Here is an 11,541-nt window from a genome sequence, read left to right as displayed (position 1 = left end):
TCTATTCCATCATTCTCAAACCCTTAAACCAAATATCATCTAAGTTTTTTTGATTAGATCAGTTGGACTCTCTTCGATGGATGAAACTTGTTTGGATTTGGATCCGTTGAATTAGGGCTCTACTTCTTGGATGAAAAATGAATCATTAGATGCCTTGGATCTCCATCCACGTATGAAGATTTTCGTATGCTTGGATGGTGATGATCTACATGAACAGTGAAGATGTTTCCGATCTAGACGAATAATTAGAGAGCTATCTCCATATCAGGATAGATGATCAGAATATTCCTGATCTCCATTAAAGGCCAAATCATTTTCTTAAAAATAAAATGCATATTTTTAAATAAAAAATTTAAAAATAATAATAAATGTTTTATCAAAATTCTAAATAAATTTATTCTCATAAAATACAATATAAATCAATAATTAATCCTGATAAAAATTATTAAATATAAGAATCAAAATGATATGCAGACGCTAATTATCAACGGGTCAATTCGACACGGTCAATTCAAATTGACGACTGTGTACGTACAATATTCACGAGTCTACAGATTCATGCAGGACGATGCCACACACCAACCCCAAAGATTTTGATGGAAAACTGTCGAAAGTCGATAATCAAGCTTTATTTCTTCTTGCTGGCAGAGGACTGGAGGATGCTTACATTAAACTGTCGAAAGTCGATCTGATGATCGATGCAGATTTAATTAATCTCATGCACACACAAAGTTATAATAGTTTATTCTCCATTCCTTGTTTTGGATTATTTAATGCCGCCGTTCAAATTTAGAAAAGAGATCAGGACAAGAGTTCTGCTTTTCTTCAAATTACTAATAACACACAATATAATTAGAAACACTGATTAGGGGAATTAGACACGAACTGTAATATAATTAAGCCAGGAAAGCATCATATTTTCTACAAGCACCTTCCTCCATATCCTGCATTCCTGAACAGAGCTTGCTTCGTCTCCTCGAGGCTGACATTTGCTTTATGATCCGTCCTCTGTAACACAGCAATTAACATGCAAATTAGGCAGGCAGATCGATTGCTTAAAAAATTGGGCTTTGTTAATGGCGACGGGTTTAATTAATTTAACTAAACCTGAGAGCAAGAAGCGCGCATGGCAAAGTCATTGAAGCAGCTGACTACGCATTGCTGGATCTCCATCCCCATGCCGTCGAGCGTGTTCATCGTCGACAACAACAGACCTGACTTTGCACCGCAGTTCATCTCTATTCGCGTCTCGTTTCCTCTTCTTTCAACGTCGAACTTTGCACAGAAGAGTTAGAATTAATTGATTCAATCAATAGATCTCAATGGTAACTCTATTATATATTACTTACTGTTGGGCAGTTCCTCAGTGACATCTCACTGGAGTTCGTCTCCCTAAAGAGACCCAATAGATCGCTTTGATTCTCCTCCTGCAACTGTTTGATCCTCTCCGTGAGTTCCTTAATGTAATCAATGGTGTCGCCGAGAATAGATGTTCTGTCCATCTGCATAATTTAGATAGATAATTAGATCTTATCTAATCATATGGAGATTATAGATAGGACCTTGCTAATCTTGGGGACGATTGATCTCAGTAAGGAGAGCCGGTCGTTGAGCCTCTTCCTCCGCCGACGCTCCGCCATCAGATTCTTCGACGGCATTCCCTCCGCCTTCTTCCTCTGCTTCTTCGACGGAAGTCCAATCGCCGTTGGGGGCGCCGTTAGCTCCGCCATGCCGACTCTCTCACTGTGCTCCGGCGCGGCCTCGACGGAGCACTCGATTGTGGGTGGCTCCGACGGGGAGGTGTCAAAAGCTGTGAAGAATGCGTAGTCGTCGTCGAACGTGGTGGCGCCGGCGCCGTCGGTGGCGAAGAAGTCGGATACCGCCAGCGGGAAGGAGTCCGGCCACGCGTCGCGGGGGACGGAGATGAGGAGATCTTCCATGATTGCGTGCTCGCCGAGCTCCATTAACGCCGTTGCGTGTACTGGCCGTGTGAGACGCAGCAAATATATTTTTAGAATTGATGATATTTCATGGCTCTGTGTTTCATGATGGCCTACTGATTTAGACAGGCCTCGTGCTGAGTGTTTCAGGATCTGAAATTATTTAAAATTCAGACCAAATGCTGGGGAAGGAAGGATTTGTTCGATAGCTTGAAAAGACCAATCGAATTTGAACTGGGAAATTTACGTGGGATCGATTAATTAAACGAACCTGAATGTGCCGTCCCTGTCCTTAGGGAGTTGCTGTGCACAAAACCACGGCGATGCAAACTGCGGCCGGCCATTCGTCTCCAAAACCGCCCGACGCCATTCGACTACGCGACAGCGAGAAGCTGCCACAAAAGACCAAGATCACGGGCCCTGTCCGCCTCTGGCCTTCGCCTGCTGCTTTAGTCTGAGTGACACAGGGAAAGACCAGAGGCATTGATTGCGCAAAGGTTGTAAAAGGAGAGGAGGGTAAGGATTCCGGAAGCTCCACTGCGTCCGATTGGCGACTCAAGTACCATGCATCTTAACTAGAAGACAACAAGATAGCGGCACTAGGCCTTTCTACTCGTATTTATCAAGCACTAAATATATGATATTTCTGACGTAATAATCAAAGGTAGTGTGATGTGATGATGACGAGGAGTCTCATCCCATCGGGGATATAGTCATGATGGAGGTTAAAATTAAGACGGTTAACGCGCAGATAACATCGATCGATCGAACGAGCATATCCCTACCGGGGGCAGAAGGTCCCGGTCTAATCCCACCTTCGACACGAGGAGGTCAAATGACCGACCCTTAATGGAGTATCGGAGGTTGAACGGAGGAATAAATGGTGTGCAGAAGCCGATCTAAGTAGCTACCCTGCTTTGCCAGGCAACGAGACTCGACAGACAGAATGAATTTTCGGTCGAGCGGACGTGACACAAGCACAGTAGAATTCATGCCGAGCGGGCGAAACACAAGCACAGTGAAATTCATGCCGAGCAGACGCGACACAAACACAGTTGAATCCTGACCGAGCAGACGGGACACAGGAATAGCGAAGCTCCAGCCAAGCAGACAACCAGCTCGGCCTAGCAGCATATTCTCTCTGGTATTCATCGACATCTCTTTGGACAATTAGAAGATCGTACGGTAGAAGCTTCCACTGTCACTTCAGAGATATGCTCTGCCCGTTAAGTTATTGTGTCAGACACACTTTACTTACAAAATTTTTCAAGGACAATTTTAGGAAACGTGCCCGCCTTGGGGAGCGTACATACGCATTACAGGAGCTCTATATAAAGGGGGGGGTCCAAGCATCGACGAAGGTACGCGATACGCAATAGACACTATTCTTGCTACTATTCATTTTTGCTCCATCTTCTACTTCATTGTCGGTGACTGACTTGAGCGTCGGAGAGTCAACGCCGGGGACCTCTTCTCTGGCTCGGTACTAACGTAGCCTGTATTGCAGGTCGGAGCAGAGCCTATAAACGGTCAGTAGGGGCACCACATCCCAGCTTTCTATCTCATCGACTTTCAAATAGGATCAAGTAAATTTTCAGGAACTGACGATATGAAATTTACCTTATCATGTGTCTATAATTTATGTACCTACATTATATATTCAATGTGGAACCGCCACATCAGCGGCCCCCTAGAGCCGGTCCCACGGATATGGAGGGAGGTAAATGTAAGTACACAGGTGGAAAGTGCATAGCGGAGACGTTAACCCCAGGCAGTGACACCCCCTGGACCTTTCAGCCATAGAACCATGCACTCTCCATCTGTGCTACGCCCTGGGGACAACATTATATATTCAATGCTATTATAGAAATTAACACATACCTATGATATGATCATTAAATAAAGTTCGTTTGAAATATAATAAACTCTCCATCATCTAATTTATTCATTAAAATATTATTATAATAAAATTATCATTAAAAAAATAACTTCAACACATTGTCGAATAAAGTTCATTTGAAATGATAATAAATATCAGGGAGTCCCAATAACTTATTTTACTAGTTGAGATATTATTTAATTAAATTATCATTCAAATAATAAAAATCAAAATGATATAAAGTGATTATATAATTATAAAAACTAGTTATTAATTTTTATAGGATTAAATGATTACATAATATATTATATTATAAAAGCTAATCACTAAATATTATATGATGGAATGATCAAACACTCTAAAAATATTTTAGACACGTCATTTTAAATAGGACAAATTTTTTCCTATTTTATTTTTAAAATGATTTTTTTTTATAGACAAAAAAAAATATTTTAAAATTTTACCTGATTCGGCATTTAATCCGGACGCGAGCCGAGTGGGTCGAGCCGTTTCTTAAACCATTCGCCACCGTGTCTTTTGTTCAATCGGGTCACTCTGTAGATCGATCATGGCGGAGAGAGCTGCTCTTCTGTTCCCTCGCCTCCTCTTGGGGTTCTTCTTCTTCGTCCTCTTTACGTCTTGTGTATTTGCCTCGGGGATTCCGTCGAAGTACGATGGATTCTACTATAGCGGTGGCGGAGAGGGTTGGGAGGACGTCATCGTGGTGGACGCCTTCTTGGATCCGCTCTGCCCCGACAGCAGAGACTCTTGGCCTACTCTGAAGAAGGTCGTCGAGCTCTACTCCCCGCTCCTCGCTGTTATCGTCCATCCCTTTCCCCTCCCGTAAAGATTTCTATCTTCGCCTCTTTTGGTCTTAGCAGATTAGGTTGACGGAATGCCTTTGTTTATGTTAAATTTCGTGGTATTTTTAATCAAAAAATATTTTTTCTTTGTCAATTCTCCCTTTTCAAATGAATTGCTTAGCCATGGTTCAATTTAGCTTTTTTGTTTATTTATTTGTTTCTGGGAAGCAATATCGATTATCTCGAATATTGATCGATAGCTTAAACTAAGAAGAAGAAAAAAAAAGGTGTTCCGAACGTTGATCCTTTCAATTTTCCCAGATTAAATGAATCGCTCGGGCACAGTTCAATATAGATTCCCTTTTATTAAGGGAAACAATATTGGCTTGTCTGAATATTGATTAGTAAATTGCAAATTAAGGAAAACCAGTGTTCCAATGCTCAATTTTAGGGTTCATCTGTTTGGACTCCACTAACTCCCTTGACTCTGGTGCATGGGATGATATGCTCAAAGGAAAGACTTGGAGTATCAAAAGTTTTGAAACAAAATAAAGGCATTTGTTTAGTGATAATAATACTCCCTCTCTTCTTGATTTCCATTCTCAAAGTCTAAGTTCTCTTCTTATATACTTCCCCTTTAAGCTCTACACAAGACTACACTACATTCATAAATCTTTGGAGCATTTGGGTATCAACTATATCTATAGCTTTCAATCCCTCTTCCTTTTGCCTTTGTTGATGTGCAATCCCAATCATTTTTGGCATGGTTGAATGCCTCAACTTCAACCACAATAAGGGTCGTCCATAACTCCTATTGCTGCTAGTGTCTCTTCCTATTCCCCTGTCACAGTTGTTTCCTCCTTATCTAATCTTCCATCCAATCCTTGCAACACGCAAGCTAAAGCTGGAATAAAAATTCAACAGCAAGGTTAAACAATAACATCTAAAATTTAAATTCAATTAGGCACAAGAGGCTACCTTAACTGCCATTCCCTCATTGTTTGACACTACATGAAGTTGCATAATCTTCTGATTGCTTTCATTCTTCTCTCCTATGAAACAAAAATAAGCCATTTAAGAAAATGTTGCAACTCATGCTAATGTCACACATGATCCATTTCATAAAACTAATAGTCCCAATTGGTCAGAATACTCGATGAAAGTTTGTAAAATTATGATATAACAGACTCAATTGATTAATCAATAAAGTATTAATATTTGGATCATAGTTCCTCGTTGGGGTCCTGTGTATAGACAAATGACATTACCATGATCAACGAAAGCAGATGACTCTGTCATTTAGTTTCCCAATACTGACATATTGATAGCATGTCAGTCTCTTCCTTTTTTTTTAAATTCTCATTTGGTTGTGTTGGATCCTTCACTTCCTTTTATTCCATGCCCTTAGTTTTTTATATCCTTGTCTTGTAGATTTCATGTGAAATGATTGTCAATTTGTCATAGCTTGAGCTTACATCTAATTGAACTCTTGATTGATGTTTCTTCTTTTTCTTGTTATCCTCGCAGAGTAGTAGTAATATAGGCTTTAACATCTTATAATGGTTATTATGATTTTCATCATCAGGCATACATTCTCTGTAGATGCAACTGGTATGAATTTTCCATAAAAAAAATAACTTTTAAAGGACTATTTTCATCATTCTAGCTTATATCACTTAATATGATTCTAACTCTGTGAGGTACCATTTTGAAATTAATGAGGCTAAATAATCAATTGTTGGTTGTCAAAGGGCATACTGTGCATTGCATGTTATATCTGATCAAACCAAAGGATTCTATCATGCTCACTTGTTGCTGTGTTCTCAGTTCTCGGATATAGTTTTCCAAGTACATCCACCAGGCCCTAGGAGACGTTTAATCAGTTCCTATTGCAGTTTCATGTCAGTTTGCTCTTGTTACTATAATATTGTTGATTTTGGAAATTGCAGATACCATAGTAATTCCTTCCTTGCTTGCCGTGCACTTCATATTGCCAACAAGCTTAATGCTTCATCAACATTTCCATTTCTGGAGCTGTTCTTTAGATACCAGGTTCAGCACTCATGCTATAGCCATTGATAGTTGGTAAATGATATAAATACTGACTTAGGATATCATTTTGGGAAGGAGATATATTATGTCAGCTAGAGAACTAAATTATTGCATAGAGACTAATATACACACTCCGGAACATGTTATTAGGACATAATCCATGTCTAATTATAGAACTTTTAGTTCCAAAATTGCCTAATCTGACTAGAATCTGATTGAAATTTCTAATTATTTGATAAGAAACAGTTGAAAAATTTCTGATCCAGTTTACATTTATGCTTTTGTATCACCCTTTGTTGTCCATGGAAAAAAGTTTCATTTTTCTAACTGAAAGAGGAAGATAGATAGTCTACTAGCAAATTTATCTATTTTTTCTTCCAGACATTACGAGTTCCACAACAGGCACTCCTACCAATAGACTTACTGAAAGTTTTATGAGCACCTAGATCTTGATCTATGTGCTTCCCCTTTGAGAGAGGTGGAAGGTTCATCATTGTCAAAGTCAGTAAGAATTAGCCAATGGAAGAACCAAGAAAAAATTGTGCTTAGGTGCAATATTTTCAGCAAAAGACATGACCATCAAGGAATTAGATTAGAAAGTTTATTGTTCCAAGTGGTCTTGATTGACTAAAATATTCTTGAAAAAGAAGATAAAAACCAAGTTGACAAATCATATTAGAATGGTAAAAGGTTTAAAAGAAATAATAATTAGATTTAAAATGTACGACCATGTACAAACTAATTAGATGTGTACCGCTGAGCTTTTTTTAACTCATGTCAGCTGTCCTTATAATGGATTGAAATTTTAACTTTGCTTATTTATGTTATATCATCAGCATGTCATTATCAAATTTGTATTGGATTAATCTAATCCTATATGTTGTATGCTTTTGTCTTCCTCCATATGTTATTGGCCTTTTGAATTCTTGTCACAGTTATAAAATAGTGGATTCAAGAATTGATTCTTTTTTCTATTACAACATATACTGATATTGCATGTCAAATTTTTTGTAGGGTCAGTTGAACCTAGTAGATGCCATGTATCTGAGAAATAATAATAATATCTCACTTTGGTTCAATTAATCTTGGATTTCTTGATTTTTTTTATTAAAAAAAAAATCAAAATTCAAGAGTTACTGATATTGTTTTTTTTTTCCTAAAAAGCATTCCAAGTTCCTATATTATATATACTTTGATAGGATTTCGTTCGGTACAAGTTTCCTATTGGCTAAAGTAGGCTCTTTTCATATTAGCATGTCCATTTCCTGAAAAGATCTATAAATCATTCAAAATAATAATAATCTTAAAACTTCTAAACGTTGATGATTGAACACTGCATAGGAAAACTGGAATTTGACTTCCTCTCTGAAACATTAGTCACATTGAATAGAAATTTGCAGCTTATTTAATTAACAGTGTCAGCTTTTAAATCTCCTGCACTAATTTTAGCTTGCCGAATCAGGAGAAGTACTACAATGCACCTACCAAAAACATAACAAGAACTGCTATGATAGAGGATATGGCTAATCTTTCCATTGAGGCAGTTGGGAACTCTTTATCAGAGTTTCTATCAGGTTTTGATGATCAAGAAACTGACCTTGCTACAAGAATCTCCTTCAAGGTAATCTAAGTCAGCTTCTGTATCATGCGTCGATTTGTCACATTCCTTTCAATTTTACTCGTATCAACAAACTCTTCCACAGTATGGGTGTTCAAGAGGGGTTTATGGTGCACCATTCTTCTTTGTAAATGGATTTCTATTGCCTGATGCTGGATCAGCACTTGATTTCGCGACCTGGAAAAACATCATTGACCCACTGTTGGCGAAGCACAAGAAACAGGGAAGCGCACGGCTTCTTTCTTTCCTCATGTAGATTATGTAGTCTGAGTCTCAAATTTGATACAAACAGTAGACTGATTCAACGGTTGTCCCATTATGTATGTGCTGGATTTGAACTCTTATAATAAGTGACCTTTGCCCCATAAGTATGATAAATAAAAAAAAGTAAGAGAAGTTTTAAATTTTTAATCACCGTTTGAATTTAGATTTTACAATTTGTTAATGGATTAATTCTGAATGTGATTGTTAATAAGTGGTCGCCAAATAGTTAGTGCCTCCTTTATGATTCATATTGCAGTGAAACGACTTACTTTTGTTGCACAAGACTCGTATTGAGTAGCCAATTGCCTTGACTCGTATTGAGTACCCCTGCATAATTGCTAACTTAAGTATGAGATTCGAATTTTGGTATAGTTAAGATAAATGCTTTCCAGACTCGTTAATTAGGAACGAGTACATTGAATCAAAAATATCATCATCCATACGTATGCTACATGGTAGTCTCCTGAACACGTATGAAACTAAAATCTAACTAAATCATGGACGATCTGATTTTATTGAAACAACAATAAATAACTAGCACATTCTTTTGGCATGTTTTACTTTTTTTCCCCCAATTCTATTGATTTCTTTGTAAAATTTCAACTCCGTACATTTATTTTTCTATTAAAACTGCAGTAGAAATCTTTCTCAATCGTATTATGATAACCATCATTTTATCATGATATTGTGATTTATATAGATATACTTTTAATTTTTCTCATATGTTAAAGTCATGTTTACATCATATTTCATGAATTAGAGTCATTTGTGGATTTAATTACAAATTATATCATATTTGTAGTATTTGATGTTAATATTTAGTTATATTCTTTGTAGGCATCAAAGGGCAACGACTCTAGTTTGATCAGCTCAGATTGAGTTCAAATCTGAGCTTAAATATAGAGATCAAGCTCTGGAACAATCTCAGCCGTTCATCCAAGATCGGAGTAGATCTAAGACATCCGTGAAGAATCAGGTCCATCCAAGTCAAGGGGAAATAGATCACAACCAGTGATCACGATCTGAAGATTTGGATCGAATTTGGAGCAACTTCCATCGTTGGATCAATCCGAAACAATCTCAACCGTTGACTCAGATTTTAGATCTGATTTAAATAGGAAATGAGAAGCTACAGGGGCTCGTCAACTGCTACAGTAGCTTCGCGTTTAAAAAGAGAGGCGGGAGCAATCTTGCTCCGGCGATCTTGATTCCATCCACCGCCGGCGAGCAAGAGAAGTCAAGGGCATCCCTTCCTCTAGCTGAAATCCATCCATCAGCAACCGGCGACGCCAGGTCATCCTTCTGTTCCAGATCTGACTATAATTGCTGCCTCAACTTCGTGTGAGGAAGAAGAAGCAGAGAAGGTGGAGAATCTGGTGGTTTCAGTCGATTCCTTCGTCTTCCGGCCGGTGATCTTCCTTTCTTGAAGCTCCGCAACCATCTCTGATTGAAGCTCTGCTGATCCATTTCCAGCCAAGTTTATTTCCTCTGTTACTTTCATCACCGAGTTCTTTCACCGACACACATCAGATCCAAGCTATGGTTTCCTAGTTTGATTAGTGAGAATCTTTTGAATGCTAGCTTCCTCATCTTTGTTTGAATTGTCATTTTGTTGTAGTTTATCATGACATAGTTGATTCAAATTTCCTTGCTATTATTATTGTTGATGTGTACACAATTTAGATTTGCTTAATTGTTGCATTAGGTTATTCTTGTTTGTCATTACTTTCAATATAATAGTTTAGATTAGTTAGCTTCTTTGTTTGTTAATTTACACGAGTTGAATTTACAAATGTAGCATAGTTTTAGGTCTTTATTTTTTCTCTTTGTTCAAAAGTCAATTTTGAAATCCTCAATTTATCCAGAAAATCCCAAACCAACAATAATTGATCCTAAGATTATCATTTTACGGTTTACATTCGTTGGGAGACGATCCGAGTTATCTCTATGATACATTAGTGTAGAATGGATTCGGTCAATTAATTCTTTTGATACTCATTTCACGACAAAATTAGAATTTATCAATTAGCTATGAAAAGTCACTTAGAATTACTTTTGTTTTTTAAAAATGGATCAATTATAAATTTAAGAATTATAAAGTAAAACATATTAAATTATAAATTTAAGAATTATAAAGTAAAGCATATTAAACTAAGCTTGAATTATAAATAAACTTAACTTTGAGGATAGAAATAGAGGTGAGAAAAGGATGGATTAAATTGAAATTTACAAGTTTAGTTCTATTAATTCATAAATTTATTTTTTTTCCAAAATATTGATTAAACAGATTAAATTTGCTTCGATTTTAAATTTTACAAATCTATTAAACCAACCAATTAAATTAAAATATTATCAATTGACTGCTATAATGGACTACACAACTTTGCAACTCAATATTTGATTAACCAATATCAATGAACTAATGATGTTATCAATTAACTGATCGGTTAATTCAACAACTGATCGAATTAATCGATAATATATGAGTTCGGTTTATTCGGTTTTGATGGTACTGCTCAATGTGTTTCAGTTTGCACTGTTTGACATGTTTTGAAAATGAGAAAAGAATTATTCCCGGCCCATACACGGAATCCATTCAAAGAACCTCTGGAGTAGCGGGTTACAAAATCCAAAAGCAACTTAGAAGGTAGCAATCAATGAGTTCATCCATCTTTCTTTGTAGAAAAAATGTCCTTGCAGAGATTATCAAGTTTCAAGAGCAAGATCATTAGAACCGAGAAAATGAAATAGTTAAGCTCTTTAGTACTTGAAATGATATTGGCTTTGCTTCTTCAAGTTTAATTCTGAGGAAATCATAGGAGGTATTCGAGGGTTGTTGAAAGATAAAAAAGAGGCATTCTCCAAATATGTCTGTCTTAGGGGAGTATTAGTTGCGGAGTGTTGGACATTAATTCAGGAATTCACTAGAAAGCGAAAAGGAGGTAATGTAATATAGAACTGCAATTCATTAGAGTATTCGGGATT

General features: G+C 37.2%; 2 protein-coding genes across 3 annotated transcripts; one reads left to right on the top strand and one right to left on the bottom strand.

Moving 5' to 3' along the window:
• Positions 1–788: 788 nt before the first annotated feature.
• Positions 789–2,382, bottom strand: LOC122003458 (transcription factor bHLH93-like). 2 transcript variants are annotated; one of them, XM_042558561.1, is made up of 5 exons: positions 2,212–2,382; positions 1,563–2,093; positions 1,350–1,502; positions 1,108–1,275; positions 789–1,008 (listed from the first exon to the last, which is right to left on the bottom strand). In XM_042558561.1, exons 2-5 carry the CDS (start codon positions 1,962–1,964, stop codon positions 922–924), a joined length of 810 nt encoding a protein of 269 aa, XP_042414495.1. In that variant the 5' UTR covers positions 1,965–2,093; positions 2,212–2,382; the 3' UTR covers positions 789–921. The 2 variants fall into 2 exon arrangements, with proteins under 2 accessions (XP_042414495.1, XP_042414496.1); XM_042558562.1 differs by lacking the exon at positions 2,212–2,382 and having other exon boundaries at positions 1,563–2,188.
• A 1,948-nt stretch (positions 2,383–4,330) lies between these two features.
• On the top strand, positions 4,331–8,703 carry LOC122004918. The gene is made up of 4 exons (XM_042559774.1): positions 4,331–4,662; positions 6,572–6,674; positions 8,137–8,295; positions 8,378–8,703. The coding sequence occupies exons 1-4, from the start codon at positions 4,388–4,390 to the stop codon at positions 8,546–8,548; spliced, it is 708 nt and encodes a 235-aa protein (XP_042415708.1). The 5' UTR covers positions 4,331–4,387; the 3' UTR covers positions 8,549–8,703.
• The last annotated feature ends 2,838 nt before the right edge of the window (positions 8,704–11,541 follow it).

This window comes from Zingiber officinale, chromosome 7B (genome assembly GCF_018446385.1).
Source record: "Zingiber officinale cultivar Zhangliang chromosome 7B, Zo_v1.1, whole genome shotgun sequence".
In the NCBI taxonomy this organism is placed as follows: domain Eukaryota; kingdom Viridiplantae; phylum Streptophyta; class Magnoliopsida; order Zingiberales; family Zingiberaceae; genus Zingiber; species Zingiber officinale.
The sequence above is the reverse complement of the archived record's forward strand: the minus strand, read 5'-3'. Positions and strand labels throughout refer to the sequence as shown.